Here is a 25,455-nt window from a genome sequence, read left to right as displayed (position 1 = left end):
TGATTGCCACAGCTGCATCATTAGTGTGCAAGTATTTTTATCAAAAACATAACCCCTCCATCAAATTTCCAAGAGCAATACAAAAAGGATTGTGTTGTTCAAACAAACACTTGTGAATGAGTATGTTTGGAGATGGCCAAGACTCCAAGGGCAATGCCATCACCTGGTCCTAGGCTGCCTCTGCCACCATACAATGTGCACATTGTTTGACTAATGGGATTCAGAGCAGCCACAAACTGATCTCATCACAACAATAAGTCTCTACAGTGCTAACTTGTCCTTTTTTTTTTTTTACATGTATGTAGGGAATCTGGTTTTGTCAGACCACCAACAGTTGCAATCAATCATAACTAAAAATGTTATAGCAGTTCTAAGACTATGTTACTTTACTACACCACAAGTGCTTGTGGTAGGTTACTGTTGTGTAGGTGTGAGTGCCATTTTACTCAGCTAGTGCAGCATTTTAATCACCATAACCTTCCTGAAGTACAGCACTGAAAGTACAAGAGACTGATACAAAGATTCAAAATAAACACCATTTTAACTGACTGATTTCTGTGACCTCAAGAGCTGCAAAACTTGCCACCAGTTCCCTTTCATGAAACAATGTGTCTTTCAGTAAAAGACACAGCAAATACATGATGTCTACACAACAAATATAAGCAATCAAATTATCGTACTGTACCTGATTTCCGTGAAGATCTAAAACATCAAGGTTTTTTAGGTTCTCCAGATTTGAGATCTTCTTTATCCTACAAGATTACAATTATGACAATTATTTTTAATATTAGGTTAAAAGTATCTTTCATTTTCCAGCCAACACAAAATTAAGTCTTTTTTACCTAACAAGGGTAACAGAAAAATAACAAAATTTTGAACCATGAAAAAAAAAAAATTCATGGATAAATGAGTATGATTTTAAGACTATCACCATTTCTGACTGCCAATAATTCAATAGTAGCAGAATTCATGTGGCTCTTCTAGAAAGAAGAAAAGGATGGAATACTTGCTCCACTAGAAACCAAAGTCAACAACTTCATTGTCTTAAAACTTCTCTGTCCTGTCATATTTTGTCAGATTCCAAACCTAAGCTATTGTACACCCAACAGCATCATCTACTGGCTGATGACATTAAACACATGTATTAAACATTTGCTCCCAGAGTAATCAAAGATCACACACAGATCCAAAGCCAAAAAAAAAGTTGGTAACAACTCTGTCTGATGTGTAACCACTCATGAGCAGGCCATATCCTGGCTACCTCAACACCACATTTCTAAGGTAAACTGCACTCAGTGTGGTTATGATAAGGAAAATAATTCCTCAAAGCACTTTAAAATTGTAGTACCCACACCCCAACATTTTGCTATAAATAAAATTGATTTCTACAGGTGAGATTCTTTAATAAAAAAGCTCTTAGCTCTAGTAACATACTGCACTACTGAAACTTGCATTTTTGAACACAGGCTGAATTAGGAGGTACGTTCTTTATTATCTGCACATAACTGAAATCTGGTCACCAGTTCTCACTTTACTGAATATAAGAAAATGAGGAAAATTTTAAAAGTAAGAGCACAGCCTTTAGATATGTAGAGTAATTCCATAGATACATGTATTAAATTATTAAAATTAAAAGCTACAGGACTAGAAGCAATAAATAAGCATTAAAATTCATGACTCATCTGTCTGGTATTTTTCCCAGCTAAATGTATCAGGCAGAAATACTTTTTATAGGTTATAAATAATCAATTAATACTACATTTGATCTTAAAAGACATCCCACAACATGCCACACAAATCTAATAGCACATATTTAATAATCAAAATAGAAGATTAGATGGAAACACGTGAAGTACTTTGGAAATGTTGCTTAAATTTACTAAGAAAGGAAGTTTTGAAGAACACAACACAAAATCTGTGTGCTTCCTCAGTGGGATGTCTGACACTTAACTAATCTTAGGGCTGGTCTCACTGGTATGACAGTAATATCACAAACTGAAAACTCTCACAGAAACAATGGGAAATCACATTGTTACACCATAGGATTTAGAGTGCCTTAGTCAGGTTTTATTATTTTTACCTGTTCTTTCCCAACAGAAGCACTCTCAGGGATCTCAAAGTTGAAACCCCACTTATCTCTTCAATCTGATTATCATATAAATCTAAGAAAACAAGATGGTGGAGATTAGAAATATTTTGGATACGAGTTATAAAGTTATGCTGGAAATTCAAAAGACGAAGGTGATCTTCCCCATCAATAATTGGGCATACTGTCAATTTTTGCCTGGAAGAAAAAAGAGAAAACAACACATAAGTAAGTACCAAATCAGTAATCCACATTCTGCTCACCCACTTTGACTGAACAGAGAAAAGTATGTCATTCATCTTTGTTAAGGTAGCATTAATTAGGCTTGCTAATTAAAATCTATAGATAAAGCAGAAATTCCTACCTATTAAAAAATTAGCCTGAAAATACAGCAGAAATAGTTCCAAAATTTTCTGAGCACCTCTCCTCTCAGAGATTTGCTTGTTACATGGAAACTACATGGAAATTTTGACCACACTAAAACTCCAACAGATGCAGCCTCACAATCTGTTAAGTTTTCCTTCAGCTATCCCATGAACAGCCTGCTCAGATCAGAAATCTGCCTGCCGTAGATGTCTGCTGTATGAATCTGTCACAAGACACTCACAGAGAATTTCTCCATGGAACAGAGCTCTTCTCTCAAAAGCACACACACAAAACCCAAGAGCCCAAGGCCAGCACTGACTGCAGCCATTAGTGGGGCTCTGGTCACTCTGGTCACTTCAGACCAGGGCCCTGAGGCTGTGGCACATGCACTCCCTCTCACCTTTCCAGGGTAAGTCTATCTGAGTTCAGTATTTTTTCTTCAGCAGTACGTTGCAATACAGGAAAAGTTATTGATGAACTGCTCCCAAAATTCATGTTATCTATAGGAAAATCATACAAATATATGAACTACTTCTCTACAGATTCAAGTAATGAACTACAGGTGATAAAAGCTAAATTTTCTTTCTTACATAAAGTAAAGTATGAAAGTGCTTTTTGCCTCCATCAGTACTATGATTTATCAATTTTCTTTTCTGGTATTATATCCATTTCTTTGAGATTTTTTCAACAATTTGTTGTAAGCAAATATTTTGCAAATGCCTTTATTTTGATTAGAATTACCTAGTCATATTTTACATAAGATTGTAAAATTGTTTCAGTATCTGAACTTAAAGAAGGTATTACCCAACTTAAGATAAAGACATAGATCAAAGAGATGTTGATAGAAGTGGAAAATAAAGCATCAAAATATTGAAACACTCCCACTGAGACACAAATAAATGCAGCCTTTCAAAGGTAAGTGCACATAATACCTAGTGATCACTGGTATTACACTCCATTATCAAGAAACAGGCAGCCCTTGAAAACGTATTTATAAACCTATTTATCCTTATGCATTTCATTAATATAAAAGGAAAAAAGGGAGGATGTCTAAAAAACCTGCAAAATTAATCAACAAATGAGTTCTGTGAGCTTGGCTTATTTGGAAAATGATCCACTGACAAATATTAGTCAAAAATAGATCATTGTGAATGCACAGTACCACAAAATATAGGTTTGACTTCTGTGTGCTTGCCCTTTTTTTTTCTTCTTCCTTCAAATAAATATGTTATTATGAAAAACATAAATTCTTGAATAAACAAGACAACTGTTTTTACTACTATAGCAATGAGTCCATTGTTGTCTGAAACATACTATTAGGTATCTGTTTGAGTAAAACAATTTGTTGGTCAACTTAGAATCTTTTCAGCGCTATTTTTTAATTTTATCATTAGCTACTCTAACAATACCCCCTATGCATCCTTCAAAATCAAAATGCTTAGAAAAAACACCAAAAAAATTAAAATCAATTAAAATTGTTGCAAAAATCTTACTTTAGTTGTGTCACATGTTTTTAAGCCAATAAGCATAAAACCAGAAACTTAAAATTATCAGTCTGAAACATGACAGGATGTCAGTAAAGTAACTTTTTTCCCCCACTGTCATCCTCCTAAAGATATGTAAAAGATCCCTATTGCTGCTCTTTCACTAAAGTAAGATTTATAAAAAGCATTCATTTAAATGCCTGTATTATGTTTTTGAAAAAGATTTCAAGTGGTTTCCTGACAATGATCTACTGACCTCCTTAACACCCCAAAGGGAGCACTAGGAAACACCTTTGCTAAGGCATCCAGTAAAAGACAGAGAGACCAATGAGAAGTCTCCACTGTTACCTGAAGCATGTCAACTAAAAATGTGGTTGTTTTGCTGGGCTCTGGATTTTGTAGGAGTATGAAAAGAAGTCTCCCCAAGTCCTGATAAAGAACCTGTACTCTGCTTCAATGCCAAACCAGAAAATTGTCAGACTAGATGGTACTAGGAAATAGAGCTGCTTGTTAATCACTAAGGACTTAATACTCTGGTCTCCTGTGCAGGGAACAAAACCAAACTGCAGACTTACATTTACTCCATATGTTGTATAGTATCCCTAAAAGTAAGACTTGTGAATGGCTGCTGGCCTTCAATTTTTACCAGAATGAATAAAGAGTTGCCATAATAACTAAATGGGTCTCTTACTCACTCCAACCACAGGCAAGCAGCAGCAACAAGGCAAGAAGTGCTATTTCAAGTCTCTTCCAGTCCTCACCACAGTTAGCAGTGAGATCACCAATATTTTGCTTTGCAAACCCAAGAGCACACAAGCACAATAGAAAACCTCTCTCCTAATATCACGGCTCTGAATTAGAAACTAATTTTGTCTAAATATATTAAAATGTTAAACATCCAGTAAAATGTTACTTTAGACAATTGTGTAGCTATTGAGGGAATTTACAGCAGGGCACCTGACAGGTTGTGGCTTTGTAAGTAGCATGTAATTACACTGAATTACTGTAGCCAAGTCACTGTTGCACATTTTCTTATTGTGATACACTGTTTCTTTACTTTTAAAATAATTAAACAGATACAAAAGACAAACCAAACCCCATTGAATATTACCTTGTCTTCCTGAGTAGTTTTTTTCCAGATCATGCTGCAGAAGTCTATTGTGGAAAGAGGACTGTTCTTTATTTATCCTGAATTCCAACTGCAACACAATAATATAGACAAATGTTAAGAGTTTTCAAATGCAAAAAATGTCTTTACATAGACAAACACAACCTCAATACTAACAGCAGTTCTCAGGAATTTCTACAAATGCTTTGAAAAAGAGAAGAAATAATTTCTCCAGTAAAAGGTGTATTCATTCTTTTAAGACACTAAACTAAAAAGCTTCACTGTTGGAAACCAAAATGAAAATATGGAAGTTACCAGTACATTTATATGCAGTTGACTGAATAAATAAAAATCAAACCCCACCCTGTGAAGAATACTGCAATTACAGAAGAGAGGTAAAGACAGAAGATCAAGATATCATATATACATATATATATATATATATATATGTACATATATATTAAATTTGTGGCAAGCTATAGTACAATCCCATGTTTTTATGTTATATGTTTTAACAGGATTAAATAAATTAACATAATACTATTAGATACATTAGATACTGTAAGTCAACAGATGAATACTGAAAAGGCAATTCCTATTTGACAGCATGCAAATTTGTCTGTATCATACATCAGTTAATATAACTATCCAAGAAAAGGTAATAATTACTGGTTTGCTTTTTTCTGGTATTGACGAGGTCTGGATGACCAGCTGGAAGCCACAATTATTAACCTGCAAATTGGAAGGAAATGAAATTAAATGCTACATTTCTCAGAAATATCAATGCAATTGTTGATTGCAATATTGATATTGAATATCAATACAACTGCTCTTTAAACAATAAAGCTATTTTCAACAGCAAAATCTGCCAAGAAAGGTACTGTTTTGCAAAATACTATGAAGAATACAACACAGCTCTAAGGAACCTAAATTTTTAGTTTACAAAAATCACACTGTTTCAGTTTTAAAAATACACTGAAAGCGTGACTTCCATTGGGCTACAACTCTCAGTATGAAGAAAACAAGTGTTTACATTAAAATACGCCTTGTATTTTCAAAAGGAAAAACATGCTGGTCTTTGAGCTCGATTTATGCGACAAAAGCGAAACGCCTCAGGCACGCAGCTCCCGGCACGGCACAGACGATGCCGGGGGAGCTGCGCCCGCCCGGCGCCCCCGGCCCCGGCAGCACCTACCGCTGCGGGCGCGTTCCGCGGGCCCCGGCCCGTGCGGCCCCTGCTGGGCACCATGGCCGCGGCCCCTCGGCCCCGCACGGCCCCGCTCCGTCCCTCGGAGCTCCGCGGCCACAAACAACCCCGCAACCCGCACCGCCGCCGCCCTGTCGGAAATGGCGCCGCCGTTACCGCGGAGACCGCGGCTTCCGCCCCGCCCGTGTGGGGCGGCGCCAAGGGCGGGAAACCGTGAGGGGACGGACGGATGGATGGATGGACATGGTGCTCTGTAGCCATCCTGCTGTGCCCGGTGTCACTCCCAGCACGCTGCCCCATAGTAAAAATCCGCTATTATGACTGTATTTTTCTGAATTCTACAAGCAAGCGGCTGTGTGTGAAAAGCCGTGACTGATGCTTTTAAATACACACATCAAGAAATTGGTGGTTAGAGAAGTAACAGCGTGGCTGTCAGTCCGTGGAAGGGCTGTGAATTGCTTGGGTGTCTTCCCCAGTTAGAACCATGGAACCATCAAGGTTGGAGGAGACTTTTAAGGTCACCAAGTCCAAATGTCAACCCAGAACTGCAATTGTAGCCCCTAAACCATAAACCACACACCATAAACACCTCCCTGGGCAACCTATTCCAAATCCTGACTACACAAAAAAATAAATATTCTAGGTTTTAGTTTCCATCTGCTGAAAGGCTGACAGAAGAATAATGTAATTACAGCATATTTTGTGAGAAATGCAAAATACGTGGTTGGGTTTTCTTGGTGGGGTTTTTTTGTGGATTTTTGTTGGTTTGTTTTTAATTTTTTTATGGTATGTAGACAATGCTGTACCAACAATAAACGCACCATAAGAAATCTGTGCAGATTTTGGTCATGCAGTTGAGGTTCATGGGTGTATGATGTTTACTGGGTACCAGTGAGCTATGGGTTTCCCTCTAAGGGCCTTGTCTACATTAATATATTTACTCCTAAGTTCTGCTATGTTTGAAAATACTGCTTTGTCTCTACTGGAAGTTTAGCATTATAGAGCACTGTTATATTAACAGGAAAATAAAACAAACCAAACAACCCAAAAACATTAGTCTGGTAATTTCAATGGAGATCTAATCAACACAATGTTTGAAATTACATCAGTCTTCATCTGGCCAAAGAACAGTTCTGTGCTACACCACTGGTAGAATAAATAAACACATCTAGCATCCTTTGCTATAAAATCAAGTTCCCTTCAACTTGACAGAAAGATATACCATATAAACTGGAAGATCTCTCAAGCATCATTTGAGTTAGCTGTAGCATAAAATAGTTCTTTGTTCGTAGTCCTTGTTTGTGCCCAGGGAGACAAACAACCTCCATGAACTCATACAAAATCTGACCCACAGTCCCTGTCCATATTCTTGCCTAGAATGTGTAATTTGTGTTTGCAGTTCTGTGTCTGCTGAAATAAATAGCAAAGTGATGCCTTACGCAAGACATGTTACAGAATGTTCCACTAGCAGAGAACTAGAGATTTGCTTAGTGATGCTTGTAAGCATATTTCATAAACAAAATATTGTGTTGCTTAAGGCATATTTAAAAATCAGCCAAAGCCTGAGGCAGGGCAATATCAGAATGTGTCCATGCCAGCAACCCTGACTCATGAGGATAGTTTGCCTCAGTGATGGGAAGAACTGGCCCTGACTGCAGTCTCACTTTCTGTTCATCCACATTTTTAAGGAAGTATTGAAGTAATGCAGACATAAACAGGGATGCTACAAATGAAGTTGTAATTTAAAGATCATTTAGCGGTTTGGGCACAGAGTAATAAAAAAAAGACCTTCCTTGAGTGAAGAGTAAGTATTTACATAGCAAATCGAAAAGCCTTTGATTCTAGTATTTAGCACATGAATGTTAATTTCACTTTAGTAGCTGAAACAGTCCACTGAAATATAGTGAAATAGTCTAAAGTTCAAAAAAATCATAGCCTAAGTGTTTCAGAAAAAGGGCCTCTAATTAAATTAGTTCTAAGGGGGAATGTTTTTATTCTCTGTAAGTGCCATGTAGAACTATAGAGGAAACTCCTCTGCAAAACCAACACGTCCTTGTTGACTCGTGTATCTTATTTCCAAATTTCACCCTCGGCATTTAAACCATACTTACCCCGGTAAAACCTTTCTGACTCGTAAAACGCAACGCTCTGGTCAGGGAGCAGCGGCGAAACCCCAAGGCTGTAGCAAGAGAAGAGAAGCTAAGACGCTGCTTCCCGGCGAGGAGCCCGCTGTTTTCTGAGGAAACCGAAGCGGTCTCTATTGGGCCGCCAAGGAAAGGGACTCAGCAGCTGCCCGGGGGCGGCAGGGCTGGAGGAGGGTCGGACCCTCCCGCTGCCGTGCGGGGGAGTGGAGCTGGGAGCGCCGCCCCAGCGGGAGGGGACGGGGGGACAGCAGGGGAGGCGGCCGGACGCTGTCGCAAGCCGGGGCATCGCTGGTGCGGCGGCGGGCTGAGCCCGACCGGGCAGCGCCATGGCCCAGCCGCAGCCGGCCGAGCCCGGGGCCGCGCCCGAGCTGCGGGCGGGGAGCGGCCCCGTGCAGATCCGAGTGGCCGTCCAGGACGGGGACGAGGAGGACGAAGAGGAGGAGAGGGGCGGCGGAGCGCCGTGCCCCAGCTGCAGCGAGGAGGATTCGGGGCGCTGCGGGCGCTCCAGGTGAGCCCCCGGGCAGGGCCGCGGGCGGGGCCGTGCGGACACCCCCGAACGGAGCGGGCCCGGCTGATGCAACGCCGAGGGGCGGGTGGGAGACACCGGGAACGGCAGGGACACCCTGCGGGAGGAGCTGCCCGCAGCAGCGATAGCTCCGCCCGGGCTGCGTCCCAGAACCGCCGGGCTGCGGTGCCCGCGACATTTTCAGTTCACTGCGTTTTACAGAAGGATTTTGGGGGTTAATTGTAGCTGTGTTTTGGAGTTTGATGTTTTGGGGGTTTTCTCCCTTTTTGCCCGTTTTGGCTTGGTGGCCTGAAATAGTTTTGATGCTTACCAGAATCTCTTACTTGTAAAACGATCATCCAGGATTTTTGTGCCAGCAAATTGCAGAGAGACAAAGCTCTACTAGTTGTAGTTCATCCTGTGGTTTGTACTAAAGCTGCAGATGGAGTAATAAATTGTCACATAAAGATTTAGGTACAGTAGCAAGAAATCCACTATCTTGTTTGAACATTTATTGTTTCTAATTGATTTTCTAAATTCATACCAAGCCTTGACTTAGAATGAGCTGCAATATATTATTTTAAATTACAGTGGGGTAGTAGAGGAGTGAGAAATTTTCTGTAGCTGCCAAAATTGTCAACTGTGGACTACAGTAACAGGAGATGAACATAGTTAGCCACAGTTAAGGTTTTTAAATTGAGTCAGTTATTCCACAATCATATCTGACTGCTGCATTTTTATAAATACGTACAGCAGCCTACAGTATTGCTTTCCAATTACTGATTTCTTAAACTCGGGATATTATTTACATTTGTTATCTATGATAGTATTACTTCTGAAGAGCTTCTAGAACTGGCGTAGACTAGGGAAAAAAATTGTTATTTTTTCAATCTTTGAAAGACAATAGCTGCTGTTAAGTGTTACTTATTTAGTCCTCTGCAGTAGGTGATGTCTTCAGAAATGTTTGCTGACATTGTTGATGTATATTCAGTCCTTGTGGAGGTTGCCTTTTTGTAAATGGCCCCTTCCTGACCTAGGAAAGGCCAGAGGTACAGCCATGGAGAGAACTCTAAAGACTGCAGTAAAAGTAGGTGAATGGAGTTTACACTTCCCATTTACATATACCTTGTATATATACATATACACTTACCATTTACATATAACCTTACCTAAGGATTTCCTTTTTGGGAATGCAGCATCTGATAGGAAATTGTCTACAAACATTTGGAAAATTATTAGGGATGATCTAAAACTGCTGGGAAAGAGCCATCTCACTCTCCAGCTGAAGCCTGCAGACAACTTGCCATCAGTAGGCACCCAGTACTGTATTCATGTTTTTGTTGACAAATGTGGATTGCCTTTGAGTGACTGTACTCTTGGAAGTTATAAATTAGATTGCTACATAGTACTCATTAATACAATACTTTATTCACTTGGAGACTCAGCTAAAAATTTTCAGAAGGTTAGATGCTATCCAAATAATTTAATATATTATTTGTGAGTCTTGATATTTAAAATTCCAAATCTGCTCTTTCTGTAGATGTGTTTAGTTTCTTGTGTGACTAATGGCCAGATGAGTCACCATGTTAAAAGATTGTTTTTCATTCTGTTTTATAAGCACATCATAACAAAGCTCTGAATAAAAAAATAAAATTGTGAATAATTACTAGGTTTTGGTTCTTTGTCAATGTCAACTGAAATTATTAACAACTACTTCTGTGATACAGTTGATACCCTAGACGTGCTACCAGTTGATCATTATCACAAATTAATATGGAGCTAGTTAGAAATTTCTGCATTTATTGTAGGTGCTATTTTCATACAGCCTTTAATGAGGACTGTTGTAACAGCCCACGAGATTTTGTAAAAGCTGGCTTGTCTGCCAAACATAGAAATAGCATTTAGGTTAAACTGTGACCAATATTTGAGAGGTGAAATGAGGCTCGTTTCACCCTGAATCAGTGTGTTAAGGCTGTAGGTAGGGATGGTGCCGATCTCTGCAAACGTGCCATTAAATTTTGTTGTTTTCCAAAGCACAACACCCCTTTTTGTCTGTAAACAAACACCTGCAAATATCTGTGCTAATGAATCCCTAAAACAAAGGCATCCTTTTCCTTGCAGAGTGTGGATATGTAAAAAGGCAGAAATGTTCCAAGCTTCTTGTACCCAGACTGATTCTGAATGGGTAGTAAATGAAGTAGTGGGATGGGACTATCATGAATGAAAAATAAACACCATTGGTTTTTGCTTCCTTCTGAAACCAGAACCCACAGCTGGGCATTAGATATTTTTTACCATCTTAATCATAACTTCATCTATTATCCTCCACTTCTGGCTTTGCCAAAAAACATAAATTCTTTGTCCTGCTCTCTCATTCTTGTCATTCCTTTGAACCGTACCTTATTAAAGGCTACGGAGTTTTTTACCAGGGAGACTTCTAGGATTGTGCAAGTGAGTATCCACATATATCTGATGTGTTGTCCTATCATCAGAAGAACCATAACAACTGAATGACAACTAAATAACAACAGAACTGTCCAGGGCAGGGGATACAGCAGCTGCATCCTCCCTGCCAGACTGGCCTCACAGCACTCCAGTGTGATGCCTGCTCCTCTCCCTAAGGATTTCAAAGGCTGCAAAAGCCACTTAAGACAATTTTGGGGAAATGCATGGCTGCTTCTTTTCATTGCTAACATACCTGGGAGACCAAACTAATACATTATTTATGGGGTACTTAGTGGATGATTTTATTTTTTAAATTTTTTTAATGATGATCCCACAACAAAACTAGACCACTAACAGCTTAAAAAATGACTCTGACTTAAGAAAGACTTTTCTATTTTAGTCATCTCTAAATGGAAATTTCTATTTCAGCAACAAACATGTTGCTGTAACTGCATGTGGCAAGACGTTTATCTTGAATCCATGGCTGCAGTATTTTTAGAGGAATAGGAAGCCCAACAGTGCTCCATTTTGCCCAGGAACCCAGACATTATGATGGGAGGTAAAGAGAAGAAATGAGAATGATTTCTGAGGAACCTGCATGTGTGCATATAAGCCTGTTCCTGAGCTACATGAGCTGGCAGGTTTAGCCTCTGTGGTAAACTGCTGGATGGTTATGTTACTCCATCACTCTGGAAGTGACCTGTAAAACATGCATGTCAGTCCTTCTTACTTCCTGGATATCAGCTCCTGCATTCATGCAGTGAAGAGGCTTAAGAAATCATGACTGCATCAAATTGGAATATCCATTCTCTGGTATGTGACTACTCACAAAAAAAGATTAGGCCTATGTTTAATAGCATCATACTGAAAAATATAACACTGTCACAGGAGGAACTTTGTATAGTACCAAGTGTCAGTGCATCTTCATTACATGTTTTGGTGGAGGATTTGAGTTGGCAGTGCTTTCAAGCTTAGGGTAGATGTCTCATTGTTCTGCACTGAGATCAGCTTTTGGAATGAGCTCAGAAACTTGACTCCCCATGCTGACTGGAAAGCTTCATCCTCTGAGCTAGCCTGCTGGCTCAGCTGGGGGGTTATACCTGTCCAGTGCCCACAGCTAAAGGCAGCTGGAACCAGCATAATGGTTATGGCCTTTCATTTTTGAAAGGCTATTTGAATCCACTAATAGAAGATGAAGAGCTGTTGATAAAATGATTTAACTGTTTTCCAGTGGTGGGGAAAATGATGATGACTCTGACCAGAACTGGAAACCACCAGAAAATGACCTGATCCAGAAGTTAATAGCACAGATTGAATATTACTTCTCAGATGAGAACCTTGAGAAAGATGCCTTCCTTCTGAAGCATGTGAGAAGAAATAAGATGGGTTATGTCAGTGTTAAACTCCTCACTTCATTTAAGAAGGTAAGCTAATTTTTTAAGACTTGAAGGGTCTCATGCAAGCCTGATGAATCTAAAAACAGTAGAAGAGATTAAAGTAATATTTTATACAGGCAATTTTATAGTCTTTATCTGCCTGGTTTTGCTATGATGGTTAGGTTTGTATTCATCCAGAACCTTAACTGCTGAACTCGTTGATGACTGGCTAGGGAAATAACTGGTTTAAAAGCCTGTATGATTTTAAATGAGCATTCTTGGAGACAGGAGGATATTAGATAAAGTTAATTTCCATGGCAACTACTCATGAACAGCTGGGTAGTCCTGGTAAAGTTACATTCCTTTCTCTAAGAAAGGACAGTGGACTCTCCAACTTTTGGACGGAGAACCAAAAATGAAGTGTAGTATAAAGTATCTGGTAACTGAAGGCCCTTAATCTTGAAGTGAGTTTTATTTATTTTTCTTTTTCCCCTCCTTACATTAGAAAGACCTGTGTAAATCTGTATGTAACTGATTTCTAGAATTACACCAGAAACACTTTGTCAAGATTCTAAATCTCATAGTCCTGCAGAGTTATTCAGTCTAGAAGTTAAGGCACTCTCAATTTCTTCAGACTACTTCAAACAGATTATACTGGTAACAGATAAAACTCTTTATAAACATTTAATGAAAATTGAAAAGTTTGAGGTGTTTTTTAGACCAAGATTTTTGAGGGAGGAAAGATAGTTCAATACAATGAAGGCCTAAACTTAACAAGGCTTCTTGCTTGGCAGACATAACCTCCCTAGAACACACATTTTGATCATGGTTCAAGTCTATGTAGCAATGATTTCCAGTTTGAGCTTTAGTGCCAGTTCCTGTTTTCATTAGTTTCAACAGGACATGAGCTTTATAGGAGCTCACTGATGCCCATAGTAGCATGAAAACTGTTAACTTTTTCACTAAGTCTGCTGAATGAATCTTAAATCCAGGGTTCTGTTTGTAGACTGAAGCCTGTACCTGCCTTAAAATTCAGTGATTAATTTGATTGGGTTGTTCAGTTGTGGTGCTTAACCTGTGTCTGTCCCAAAGGTGAAACACCTTACCCGTGACTGGAGAACCACAGCCTATGCACTGAAGTACTCGAACACTCTGGAGCTCAACGATGATAACAAAAAGGTTCGAAGAAATACTCCAGTTCCAGTGTTTCCAAGTGAAAATATCCCTACCAGGATGCTACTGGTATATGACATCCACATGATTTCTGAGCTGCAGGCCCTGAACAAAGAAGAAAACGGATGCATGCAAGAAAGGATAATGGAGCATCTCCTCAAAGCCTTTGTAACTTTTGGTGTAATTTCATCAGTTCGTATTCTCAAGCCTGGCAGGGATCTCCCACCTGATATCAGGAGGGTCAGCAATCGATACACTCAGCTGGGAACCCAGGAATGTGCAATTATAGAATTTGAAGAAGTAGAAGCTGCCATACGTGCTCATGATTTCATGTGTGCTGAAAACAAAGAGACCAGCATGAAAGTTGTCCTAATAGGCATGAAACCACCAAAGAAAAAAGTTCCCAAAGACAAGAATCGTGATGAAGATACCAGCAAGAGCCTTAAGAAGACTCGATCCCTTAACAAGAGAGTTGAGGAACTTCAATTTGCTGGTGATGAATCTTCAGCAAACAGCTCCTCTGACCCAGAGAGCAATCCTACATCCCCACTGTCAGGACGCAAATGTACCACAACAAATACTACGAGGAATTTGAGCCCCATCGTCCACCCAAACAACCATTTGAGTCCTAATTTGTCACCCAGATCAAGTCCTTGGAACAGTCCATCTTCACTAAGAAAAGTAACCAAAAAATCTCCGCTGGCTGAAGACAGCAAGCTTAACCCAAGCACTAGCCCTGAAATTCCAAGGAAATACACTGATTATTCCTCAGATAGCAGCATCACTCCTTCTGGGAGCCCCTGGGTGCAGAGAAGAAAATCTCAGAATCTGACACAAGAGAAGAGTCCTGTCTGCAGTCCCATGATGGCTCGGAAAATACAAAATGCAGACGGTCTCCCTGTAGGGGTGCTGCGGCTGCCCAAAGGTCCTGATGGCACCAAAGGATTCCACAATGGCTGTGAAAGAAGGAAGGCTATGAAGGGTGAATAGACTATTCTTTAAAGACAGTTTCACAAATCAGCCAACTGCTGGTGACCAAGCCTGGTGAAAAGTTGTCGCTTGAATGACACAGTTAAGTCAGTATTTAATTTTAAAAGCTTTTGTATTTATATAGAGACTTTATCATTTGTATATTTGTATGTTTTCTTCACAGAACAGATGAGGTTGGAAGGCATCTCTGGAGATTGCCTAGTCCACCTCCTTTGCTAATAGGTTTGAGTATCTGCAAGGACAGACTCCCCAGCCTGTCTGGGTGATGTGTTCTCATGTTCAACCACCCACACAGAACCAGTTTGTGCCCCTTTTCCTGTTACTGGGTATCGTTGAGAAGTGCCTGGCTCCATCCTCTTTACTTCTCATTAGATATTTAAAAACCTTGATGAGATCTTTCCCCAGAGCCCTCTCCACTCCAATCTAACGAGTGCCCACTCTCTTGGCCTTGCAGGAGGGACGTTCCAGCCTTTTAATCAGCTGAATCACTTAGCTAATGCAGGGCCCTTACCTGCATCCATTCTTTTTAATGTATTATTTTGAAACACCTAAATATTCAAGCAAGCATATAGATCATTGATGTAAGTACATTTTTTGCCAAGCTAGGATCCTGAGGAACAGTGTGTACTTACAGTTTAGTGGTTGTCTTATGAAAAGCTATGGAATGTTACTAGTCTCACCATGAGGAACTGAGGTTTTGAAGACTTCCTCTGTTTGCCTGAGAAGCCAATGCCACAGTGAGCAGTTGTTCTCACATACATCACCAAAGCAGTATTGTTCAATAGGACCAGTGTGCATTTTAATGAGTAAGACACTGAGCACTGGAGACTGCTCTGTATATGTTCTCTTGTATAATCAGATGAAAATAAAAATATTAACTCTAAATCTATTTTGTTTACTTTAAAAATAAGTTGAGCTACACATGAATAAATAACTTAAACCTCATCTTTTACCACATGAAATTCTAGTAGCAATTATTTAAAATTTCCATTGCATTCAGGGAAAAAAACCTTCTCTGCCCCATTACTGACGGTTAATTCTGTGGTCATGCTCCACTCTGTGTGTCAGAGTCATTTTTATACAATATTATAAGCTAAACAGTGGTTATGTCACTGCTAACTCAGAATGTGACAAGCAGGCTCAGCAAGAAGTACTTAAGTTAAAATTAACTATAATGTTACATGAAGTCAAAGAAAGAAACTGCAGTTTTACTTACAAAAGTTAAACTCTGGAAAACTAGCCCAGGGATGGAAAGAGCGTTTCAAGGTGCAATCCCAAGTCAGCTGGGGAACTGTGCATGACAAAGGTCTCGTCATATGGTGATTCTTCATTCCAAAAGTCCACATCCTGTCCAGCTTCCTAAGTGTAACATTTCTGCTGTGTAAATAACTGTAGTAACACACAGTTGACTCCTATATACAGAAATCCCAGTTCTATGTGTTGCTCTTCAGCCACCCACATACATTCCTGGTTCTTTTACTGCACCCAAACGGAATCCTCCAAGTGACCTCCCAACTCCCATTACACAAACTGCAGCATGTGCACATTCACAGACTTTGTGAGCTCTCAGCACTAGGACACACAGGCCGGTGCTTGGAGAGGGCAGAGTGAACCCTGTGGCTGCCCAGGGCAGGGAGAGACAGGGGCTGCCAAAGCAGCAGGGGCGAGGCTGGCAGGCAGGACTCACCCCACAATCCTGCTTCTCTTCTGCAGAGCTCAAACACACATGTGCACACCTTGAAGTGGTTGTTTCAAAAATGGAGCTTGAGGCTATTTTTATTGCTTTTTTTTACACAACAAACAGCAATTCTAAAAAGCATTTTAAGAGTGAGACCACTTTGCCAAGTAGCTCAGTTACTGAAGGCATTCAAGATTTTTAAATGCCTACACACTGCCAGTGCCCAGAGCTCTAGCAGAGATCTCCACGTGCTACTCAATCCACACAGCTTCAGTCATATATGTACAACAATAAAGCCAGATACAATATTAATTCCTTGGGATAAATATTTTGTTCTCCCTGAGTTTGTTTCTGTCTTCACATTCAATCAATAGCTCAAAACCTGAAAATAATACAAACCCCAAAAATACACACCACACGTTCAAACTGCTTGGTGGACTGCTGACAACAGAGATGTTTTAGACACCAATAGCTCTGCCTTCATTTTGTTCCAGCCCTCAAATGTTTATATTATGATGACATATTTCAACTCATTGTTTTTTAAAATGCCATATCAGCTCAAGAGAAACAAGGTGACAACACATTTGGCATTGTAGTCACTAGTTGAGTGCCCTTCTCAACTACCAAAAGGACACTTACTTCTGTCCCCAGTAACAAGGAATGCATTCCAGTTGCCTTAATTTTACACAGGCAGTTTATAGCTGGAATTAAAACCCTGAGGTCTGAAAAAAGCCAGGGACTTCATTTAAAAAAATCTTATTAACTCAGCTAATACAACAGAGCTATTTAGGACAACAGTTTGATTACTCAAACAGAGCTGGCTTCAGCTTACACCACTGTTCCCTTAACTTGGATTTTACTGCATGTGAAGCAAAAATATAGTTGATTGATTCGTAGGAAAGATCCCACATCTGTGATTGAGTCAGATTAAATGTTTTTGCAACCAGCTCATATTCTTGCGATAGATCAGTTGCAAAGACGCCTTTATCATCAGTCTAGAGTTAAATTGAAAGGAAAGAAATAAAAAAGTTTAAATTAGTTCCTCTATTTCAAAAAGGTTTTTTCTATACATACAAACCAGTTTTACCTTGCTGTCTCACATTTTATTCCACTGTTCTTTTATCTGTGCATAGTTATTTTATTCTCTATTTGCCCTATTTTCACTAAAAATTAAGAAATTATTCAAACATATAAGAAAACTTCTTAAAATGATAGCATGATTTATCAAGGAAATAGGATTTCTTACTAAAATTGCTAGAAAGATGGCTAGCAAATGCTGCATATATTCAAGGTATGTCAGTATGTGCAGGTCCTATTCCTCTTTTCCCTTTCCCCAGATCAGCACATGTTTATATATACATACACACACACACTTGGACAGTGCTATGGATTATGGGGGTTAAACTAACAGGAAAATAGTAAAACCCTGCCAATAGCAGCACAAGTACTTTAATGATTAAAGACCTTAATGAACTATCAAGGGAACTTAGGAGCTCTCACCCAACACAATGAACAGTCAGGTAATCACAGGTTCATATGCAAGCACTGCAGCCATGGCTTTTAAGAGAAATCTGCCATTGTGCAAAGAGCTATGAAGTTCATTGCTTGTCCTACATCTTATCCTACAGAAAAAAGGCCTGGCTTTACAATAGAACAGTAGCATACAATATACAGTAGTATAATTTACAATATACAGTAGTATACAAGATAAATACTAGCAATTCCCATTTGAATTAAAAGCACTTCTCAAACAGAATATTATGATTTCCTAAAAGCAAATTATTTGCTACAAGGTTAGAAATTGTAAGTCAATTCTGATCCATAAACAGATAAAGACTTCTCCAACTTAGTAAGTTTAACCCTTTGCCTAAATACCTGCTTAAAAATCAAAAAACTTACACAAAGCACTGCAGGATGGCCCATGTTGTACCAGTATCCAAAATGGTGTTTGTCACAGGAAGGCACTGTCTGAGATTTTATGTTTGATGTCATGCAAAATTCTAAAGGAGAAACAGAAAAAGAAATGAGGACATATATTAAAACAAGAGACATGCTAAAATTGATTTAGAAAGGTCCTGAATAAAAATTTAAATCAGCTACTGTTGTTTCCTTGATTTTCTATGCTTCTTTGGTAATTTCTTTAGAGGAAAGTTTGGCAACCAATTTCTTTGGGGTATAAAACTGCGAGGGAGCTTGCAAACCAGATACAGAACCACCACATAGTCTTGTAATGACAGCTTATGATTTGCTTCCGAGACATCAGCTGTTGTCTGCTGCCATAGAGGTGCCAAAAACCCCACAAGTGTCATGAGTGTATCTTTATGGGCAAGTCTCATTGTCACATTTGTCCAAGCCACCTCTAGTCAGAGACAAACTGGTGTCACTAGATCAGCAGTACAAATCCTGTTCTGATATCCAGAGATCAAGTCATGGTAAATATGTTTTCCTTACCAATAGGTATACGATTCTGCTGAACCAGTGACACTATCTCTTCAGAACCTGCTGCTGTAGAATTGAGAAATGTTCCATGTCCAATTCTGTCAGGAGGCAGGCCCAGGAGAATCCTGGTCTCCTCTTCTTGATTTGGAATCTAGAAAGGATATATGTCACATTCAAGGCACCATAAAACAGCACATTATATAATTACAATGGACTTTCAGTTCTACCTTCACAGCATCTCTTTCAGATAAGAGTGTTAGTGAAATAGAAACAAGTATAAATATGCAGATGACATCATAGGTCCTGCTTAATTTTCTGAAAAAATAACTAACAATCTTCAGTATTTATTGGACTGCTTGGAGCTAATTCCAGCCACCATTTGAGGAGAAGGTCAAGTCTTCCTACTCATACCAGTGGAACTAACAGAGCTTGCTGTTCATGAAACTGTGGATTTCACTACACATGATTTCCAATAAAATACCAGGAAGAAAGCAGTGAATCTCTCAGAAAGCTCCTAACTTCAATTTCACACCTAAACCCACAATAGATATAGTACAGGAAGCAATAATCTGGCTGTTCAGATTTAGAACAAAAGGTTGAAGATTTCTGCTTGTTTTCTTGTCTCTTGTCAAATGCCCCGAACCATTAATACTTTGGCCTGAGAAGTTCAAAATGCACAGAAGGTAATTTTAGTTTCATTGAGATTTTCACAAAATGACCATCACAGAGAAGCACCAAAATAAACAAACCTTTTACCTCAGAAAGATGCAGTGCCAGCTTTAGACCTGCTTTTTTTGCTTCTGAGAGTGGTTCCAAAAAATCTTGACCACGTCCTGCCTGGAAAACAGGAACACATCACTATTCTTCAGTTTATTTGACAAAATCCCCGTCATTACCGTAAGAAGTCTAGCAATATCCAAACACTACACTCAAATACAGTTGCATTTAGTTATTCCACTTTACCCATTACTTCAGTTTGGAATGCAGCAAGTCAAACAACCCTCTGCCACATGGTTTAGACCAATGGATCAAACACCAGTAGCTCAGATGATGCCCAAGACTTACAAGCCAATTGTGTTTAATTTTATACTTTTACACAGCTACCACCTAGAGCTAATTTCACTTCAGCTTGACAGCTGTCCTCAAATATTTTTGCTTTCTTAATACAAAACAAGCTAAACAAATTTAAACAACTTGCCTCCACCCAATTAATCTGACTGGCACAACTCAGGTACAGACATTTTCCAGATAAACACTGTTTTTCAGTGGTTCTTTTCTCAGTCACATATTAATCTAAGGATTCTTTGTTAAGAGTATCTAGCTCTTACAGCAACAGGGATTAACCCAGTATCAATCCATTCCAGGCAGGCAAAAAAATTAGACAAAAACTTGTGAGAAAAAACTATGGCTAGAAGCACCTGCTGTTACACAACATTATACATTTATCTTCTGAACAGGCTAAAATAAAGCAAAAACTTACAGTGGGATCCCCACTGAGGTCAAGTCCTACCAAAACCCCATCACTGGAATGCAGGAACTCTTCAGCAAGTTTAACAGTCTGCTTAGCAATTTCTGGGCCATCTCTTCTGTTTATTGCTATTAACAGCCTGAGACAGAAATGTATTAAATTATTAAATTATATACAAGCTGTAATAACAGGAGCTCAACAGATCTGATATCAACCAAAAATGGCACTTCATATCCTTCATGGCTGAGTATAGAGAGTATTTTTATAGGAAACTGTTCTAGGAATCAAGGTACTAAAGTGCAGAAGGACACAAACAGATAAATAGTTGGCCCATGACATGCAATACCACACATGAAGGATGAAAATCCTTCAGCTTTCACAAACAGATCTAGTAAGGGTTTCTAGTGAGGGTATAAAAGACAGGAGAGCAAACTGACTCCAAACAATCACTGACACCTTCTGAAACTTCTCTGCTGCTCAGGACCAGCTCTTCTTTACAGCAGGCTGCTTGTACAGCTAACCAAACAAAATCTTTGCAATGAAGCTAAGATGTGAAAAAGGAGCCAATTCCATGAAAAACACTTCTTTTCTGAAAATGTTGCAAAGAATGGACAGTCTTAGAGATGACAGGTTTCACGCAGTTCTCTTCTTCAGCAGTAAAAAAGAAGACAAATAGTCAGGTTTCCATATGAATTATCTGTTTCCACTTCATGTAATCTGGTTTAAGAACAATTTTCTTTCCTATACTGATGTTTGTAAACCTCTCCGCAAACATAAGCATCAGACTACACAAAACCTTGAAACAGAGATATTCAGATATTCCACATGCTTTATTTACCTTACATCTATATCCAAGCCTTCTTCTTGACACTGCTTTATACCCTCAAGTACAGTTTCAACATACATCCTTTTGGTCATACCTGCAAACACATGCACACGTTTGGAACAAACATATTTTAAATAATTTCTATCATATTGCACACCCAGGTCTCTAGTCTCCTAGGCTGCACCTGTGATTTTAGACCATATAGTTTTCTAACTCACATAATTCTAATTCTATCTATAAATATAGCTTTATTGTGAAGCACACATTTGAACTAAGCCTCCTCCTAAGTATGTGGAAAAATTAAAATGACTGTGTGAATCAGAGAATCTCAAGAGGACTTCTATTATGTGTTTCTGCTAAAGCACACCTAGAAGAAAAAAAACCCAACAAAATAACAAAAGTAAAATATATCAGCTATTAAAAATATTAGCAGACTAAGATGGCATACTCAAGTGAATAACCCCATCTTGTGGGTCTTAGAGTTCTTATGACCAACATACTTTTGTCCTCAAAAACCTAATAGAAAAGTGATATGCTTTTACATAGTTAAATCTTAGCTTTCATATTTAAAGTATATTTTTATTGAGCCAACTACATTTTACTTTACTTGTTATTAATATAGTCTTTAACTAAGTTTTATCATGCAAGAAGATCACGAATTAAATACCAGAACAGACTGTACCTGTGGAATTTTCTTCTCTTGGAGTGCTTCTCAATTCCAGATACTTGACACCATCATCAGCAAATTCTTTAATGACATCTTTAGTTACCTGATTAAGTAAAAGTGCATTCAACATAATAAAAGTCATACTTATAATTAGTTATATTTTCCTTCACAACTAAAAGACCCAGTTATTTTTTGTTGTGAAACACTTTCAGTGTTTTCAGGCCCAATGTGCTTTTAGTCATCCCTTTTAGTCCTTTTTAGTGTCTGTGGAAATACTACCACACAGAAGCACCTTTGATTCCTTCAGGGATAGTGAAGAGAGCTAGTGAGGATAGTGAAGAGAGAAGTGTTTTACAATAATTATTCTGACCTTCAATTGAAAGGTACTATTGTTGATATTGTAACTTAGAATCATCTGGATTAAGAGCATTGAGTTCCAACTGTGTGTATTGCTTGCTTGTTTTAAGTGAACTTTCAATTAATTTACCAGTAAAATATCTTCAGTCCTTGTGGTAACCCGATAGATGATCTGAAACATCTGAAAACATCTAAAATAAAATTTTAAAAATTAATTGGAAAGACACTGAATGAGTATTTAGGAAAAAATCTACATTTTAAAAACACCTATCCACTGAAATCAACTAATCAGATTGCAGCTTGAAATACAAAGAACCATCTGAACGGAAATTTCTAATTTTAGATACTAAAAAAGCATTTGCAACAAAAGTTGTTACTACCACAAAGTTCTTTGAAAGAAAACATGAAGTTTCCATAAAAGGAAACTATGTGAGTCAATATTCTCTGAAAAGCCTATGATCTAAGAGAAAAACTTCAATCCTTTAAAGAAGGAATTAATCAATGAGACTTCTCCTTCTAGTTTGCAAGCACCTGAGAAATTACTCTGTAGACACAAATATCAAAAAAATCTATGAGATTCCTAAAAACATATTTTCTGCAGTTAGTGTATAAAACCACACATTTCTGTTTTCAACGTAATTAAAAAACCTTTAAATGTCCATCACACATATGCATATACTCACTCATCTAAAGTTCTTTTCTTTCCTTTGTCAATCACAGTCATTCCATTCTGGATCTGAAGGTTTGGCTTCTGGGCCATGAGTTTCTTCATAGTAGCAGAACTGATACAGCCGTTCAAATGAGCATGGAGTTCCTACAGAAATAAAAATTCTATGGACTTACAAAAAGGATAGCTTCTGCACCTTGTTTGTACTATTGTTCTCAAATCCTACATCAGTGTTTCACTCTGAGTTTGAAAATAACAGTTATCTGCATTTTGGCTAATAATAACCTCCTTAGGTTTTTGCAAGCACTGCTTCAAGTGAGAACTACTCTATTTCTTTTCTCTAACTTCGTGGCTGCAGCTGGCACTGGTCTCCATGGGAGCACAGCTGGTTCAGCAAAGAGCTCTCCAGACAATTCTTTTGGTGGTATGACCCAAGGTGAGGAGGAAGCCAGCAGGTGCCTCAGTAATGCAGAAAGTGCAGTAAGGATTCAAGAACCCTCTCCATCCACTGCAAGTTAAATTGCACGTCCATCACTCAAAAAATAGCAAAAGGTGTCTACCCACTCCCCTTCCTTTTGTTCATACTCTGAAGATCAAACACACACCAGAGATGCAGCAGGACTCGATCATGAACAGCAACTGCAGTAACTGCACTCCTTTGCCTGAGGCCTCTTTCTGCCTGACTTCCTATGGACATCCCGACTTTGAGCTCCAAGCCTATGATCCTCAGCTCCATTCCTTACTTCACCTTTCCTCATTATCTCCTGACTTAAGGAATAAGTCTCTAGTGCCCTCCCAACTGATTCAAAATGTATCTACAAAGCATCTACTTTGTTACCCACATCTCATTTCCCTCTACACATCCATTCTCAATAGGAAAAGAAAAATTCAATACTTCTCTTCAAGCTTCACATTGGAAAACATGTTGAAATTGTAACTCCAAGCACCAGGAGCTGTGGCTGCTTACAGTTTCTGGTGACTGAGCCAGATACACAGTGCTACAACTGCCTTACATTTTTCACAAGCTTACAATTAACTCACAGAATTCCGTCAGACATTAAACATACACCCTGAAAAGCAACACAGTAAAAAGGAACACTGGAATGCAAGGATGATGCGGCCTGGAGCGGGTCTGCGGTGCGCCCGTGCACCGCCTGTGCGAGATCTGTGCTGGAGGACGTGCGGCACACGAAGCCCGATAAATCCGCACGCACTCCTGCGGAAGGCTTGCACTGATATGCCACAAGTACGGCACACCCCTGGAACATGGAGAAAAGCGTTATCTGAGCCAGACTTCTTGGCTAGACTGAGGGGAAATAGGACAAAAAGAGAAAATGAAGATCGCGCTCAAAGGATTTAATTGCAATTAGATTAGTCAGCAAGGTCTGTAAACAAACCGGACAGGCAAACACCCGATTGCATTTTGCGGAGGGGTGAGGCCCTCAGCAAACGCGCGCTGGGGAAGAACCCCGAGGCAGCAGCAGCTTCTGCCGCTCTGTGTCTCTCCGCCTGCAGCCCGAGCCCCGACCCGGAGCCTCCGGAGGAGGGTCCGGGCCCGCCGCTCCCCGCCGCTCACCGCTTTGGGCAGCCGCCGGTAGAAGCGCAGCTCCCGCTCGCGGTCCCGGTCCCGCTCTGCCGCCATGGTGGCTGCTGTGCCGGCGGGGCGGGACGAGCCAAGCCGGGCCGGGCTGGGCGGTGGCACCGCCCCCGGGCCCGCCCCCGGCACCTGCACGGCGCGGGGCCGAGCCGAGGCCACGGCAAACACTGACAGTAATAACACCAGGAAAGCTGCAAGGCGCAGTTTATTCAAGCGATAGCATTTCCAGCCCCGACAGCACCGCAGTGCTACAGCAGCGGCGGCTCCGGTCCCGGGCGAAGGGTGTGCACGGCCGGGCATTTACCGCGAGTACACAAAGTTGGCATCCTGCAATGGCACTACTCTGCTACATTATAGCGTCACTAAGTCCTAAGTGGATAAACTCATCGATTATATTGCCAACCCTTTTTAAAAGTAATTTGGCAAGCCTGATAGCACAAAAATAGGAACTGTAACTTTCACTGATGTGTAGGTCAAACCCAACCAAAACAAAGTTATTCTGAACAATCAAAAAATCCTGCTTCATTATTTCATATTTAGCCTCTACTGTTACTGCAGTCTAATTCTAAACCCCCCACAATTTAAAGTCGAGTCCCTAAGCAGATATTAGCTCTTGGTATGTTACAAACCAAGTTAATGTAATTAACATCATAAAACATGGTGATTTACATTCTACCCACATAACTCTGGCAAATAAATTATCCTCCCACAAATACAAAAGAAAATTACAGACATATTTAGGGAAGTTAGCTTTAGAATTAAATTCAAGCATAGAGATATGAAGTAAACAATTCAATATTCAAATAAGTTTGCAGGTCTTTGGGGGCCTTACAGATCATCCAAGCTCAAGTGGAGAATTTGGTTAGCTGCTC

General features: G+C 39.6%; 3 protein-coding genes across 5 annotated transcripts in view; 1 reads left to right on the top strand and 2 right to left on the bottom strand.

The window, feature by feature from the left end:
* LRRC49 (leucine rich repeat containing 49) overlaps nucleotides 1-6,401 on the bottom strand; it is a 38,885-nt gene extending 32,484 nt beyond the window's left edge. Inside the window, exons 1-6 of the mRNA XM_056499518.1 lie at nucleotides 6,240-6,401; nucleotides 5,714-5,776; nucleotides 5,048-5,135; nucleotides 2,853-2,952; nucleotides 2,081-2,284; nucleotides 686-752 (exon numbers count right to left, since the gene is read on the bottom strand). Coding sequence (XP_056355493.1) covers nucleotides 686-752; nucleotides 2,081-2,284; nucleotides 2,853-2,952; nucleotides 5,048-5,135; nucleotides 5,714-5,776; nucleotides 6,240-6,293 — 576 coding nt within the window. The 5' untranslated portion in view covers nucleotides 6,294-6,401. The remainder of the gene's footprint in view (nucleotides 1-685; nucleotides 753-2,080; nucleotides 2,285-2,852; nucleotides 2,953-5,047; nucleotides 5,136-5,713; nucleotides 5,777-6,239) is intronic.
* A 1,987-nt stretch (nucleotides 6,402-8,388) lies between these two features.
* On the top strand, nucleotides 8,389-15,769 carry LARP6 (La ribonucleoprotein 6, translational regulator). The gene is made up of 3 exons (XM_056499520.1): nucleotides 8,389-8,903; nucleotides 12,577-12,769; nucleotides 13,814-15,769. The coding sequence occupies exons 1-3, from the start codon at nucleotides 8,722-8,724 to the stop codon at nucleotides 14,882-14,884; spliced, it is 1,446 nt and encodes a 481-aa protein (XP_056355495.1). The 5' UTR covers nucleotides 8,389-8,721; the 3' UTR covers nucleotides 14,885-15,769.
* ADAL (adenosine deaminase like) lies at nucleotides 8,980-25,423 on the bottom strand. 3 transcript variants are annotated; one of them, XM_056499523.1, is made up of 11 exons: nucleotides 24,563-25,423; nucleotides 23,003-23,133; nucleotides 22,450-22,510; nucleotides 21,978-22,065; nucleotides 21,308-21,389; nucleotides 20,482-20,608; nucleotides 19,758-19,838; nucleotides 19,014-19,152; nucleotides 18,462-18,562; nucleotides 16,101-16,243; nucleotides 8,980-9,336 (listed from the first exon to the last, which is right to left on the bottom strand). In XM_056499523.1, the coding sequence occupies exons 1-10, from the start codon at nucleotides 24,881-24,883 to the stop codon at nucleotides 16,121-16,123; spliced, it is 1,254 nt and encodes a 417-aa protein (XP_056355498.1). In that variant the 5' UTR covers nucleotides 24,884-25,423; the 3' UTR covers nucleotides 8,980-9,336; nucleotides 16,101-16,120. The 3 variants fall into 3 exon arrangements, with proteins under 3 accessions (XP_056355498.1, XP_056355497.1, XP_056355496.1); XM_056499522.1 differs by lacking the exon at nucleotides 8,980-9,336 and having other exon boundaries at nucleotides 15,919-16,243; XM_056499521.1 differs by lacking the exons at nucleotides 8,980-9,336; nucleotides 16,101-16,243 and adding an exon at nucleotides 16,627-17,557.
* Between the last annotated feature and the right edge of the window lie 32 nt (nucleotides 25,424-25,455).

Source organism: Oenanthe melanoleuca, chromosome 10 (genome assembly GCF_029582105.1).
Source record: "Oenanthe melanoleuca isolate GR-GAL-2019-014 chromosome 10, OMel1.0, whole genome shotgun sequence".
Classification (NCBI taxonomy): domain Eukaryota; kingdom Metazoa; phylum Chordata; class Aves; order Passeriformes; family Muscicapidae; genus Oenanthe; species Oenanthe melanoleuca.
Note: the sequence above shows the minus strand (reverse complement) of the source record. Positions and strands in the feature narration are given on the sequence as shown.

Excerpts from the sequence above, each read along its gene's own strand:
- LARP6 (XM_056499520.1), top strand. The coding sequence starts at position 8,722 with ATGGCCCAGCCGCAGCCGGCCGAGCCCGGGGCCGCGCCCGAGCTGCGG. Across the intron at positions 8,904-12,576 it reads GGGCGCTGCGGGCGCTCCAG|TGGTGGGGAAAATGATGATG; the intron begins GTGAGCCCCCGG and ends ACTGTTTTCCAG. Across the intron at positions 12,770-13,813 it reads TCCTCACTTCATTTAAGAAG|GTGAAACACCTTACCCGTGA; the intron begins GTAAGCTAATTT and ends TCTGTCCCAAAG.
- ADAL (XM_056499521.1), bottom strand. The coding sequence starts at position 24,883 with ATGCCCGGCCGTGCACACCCTTCGCCCGGGACCGGAGCCGCCGCTGCT. Across the intron at positions 21,390-21,977 it reads AAGAGAAGAAAATTCCACAG|GTATGACCAAAAGGATGTAT; the intron begins GTACAGTCTGTT and ends ATGTGTTTGCAG. Across the intron at positions 19,153-19,757 it reads TGGCACTGCATCTTTCTGAG|ATTCCAAATCAAGAAGAGGA; the intron begins GTAAAAGGTTTG and ends TATCCTTTCTAG.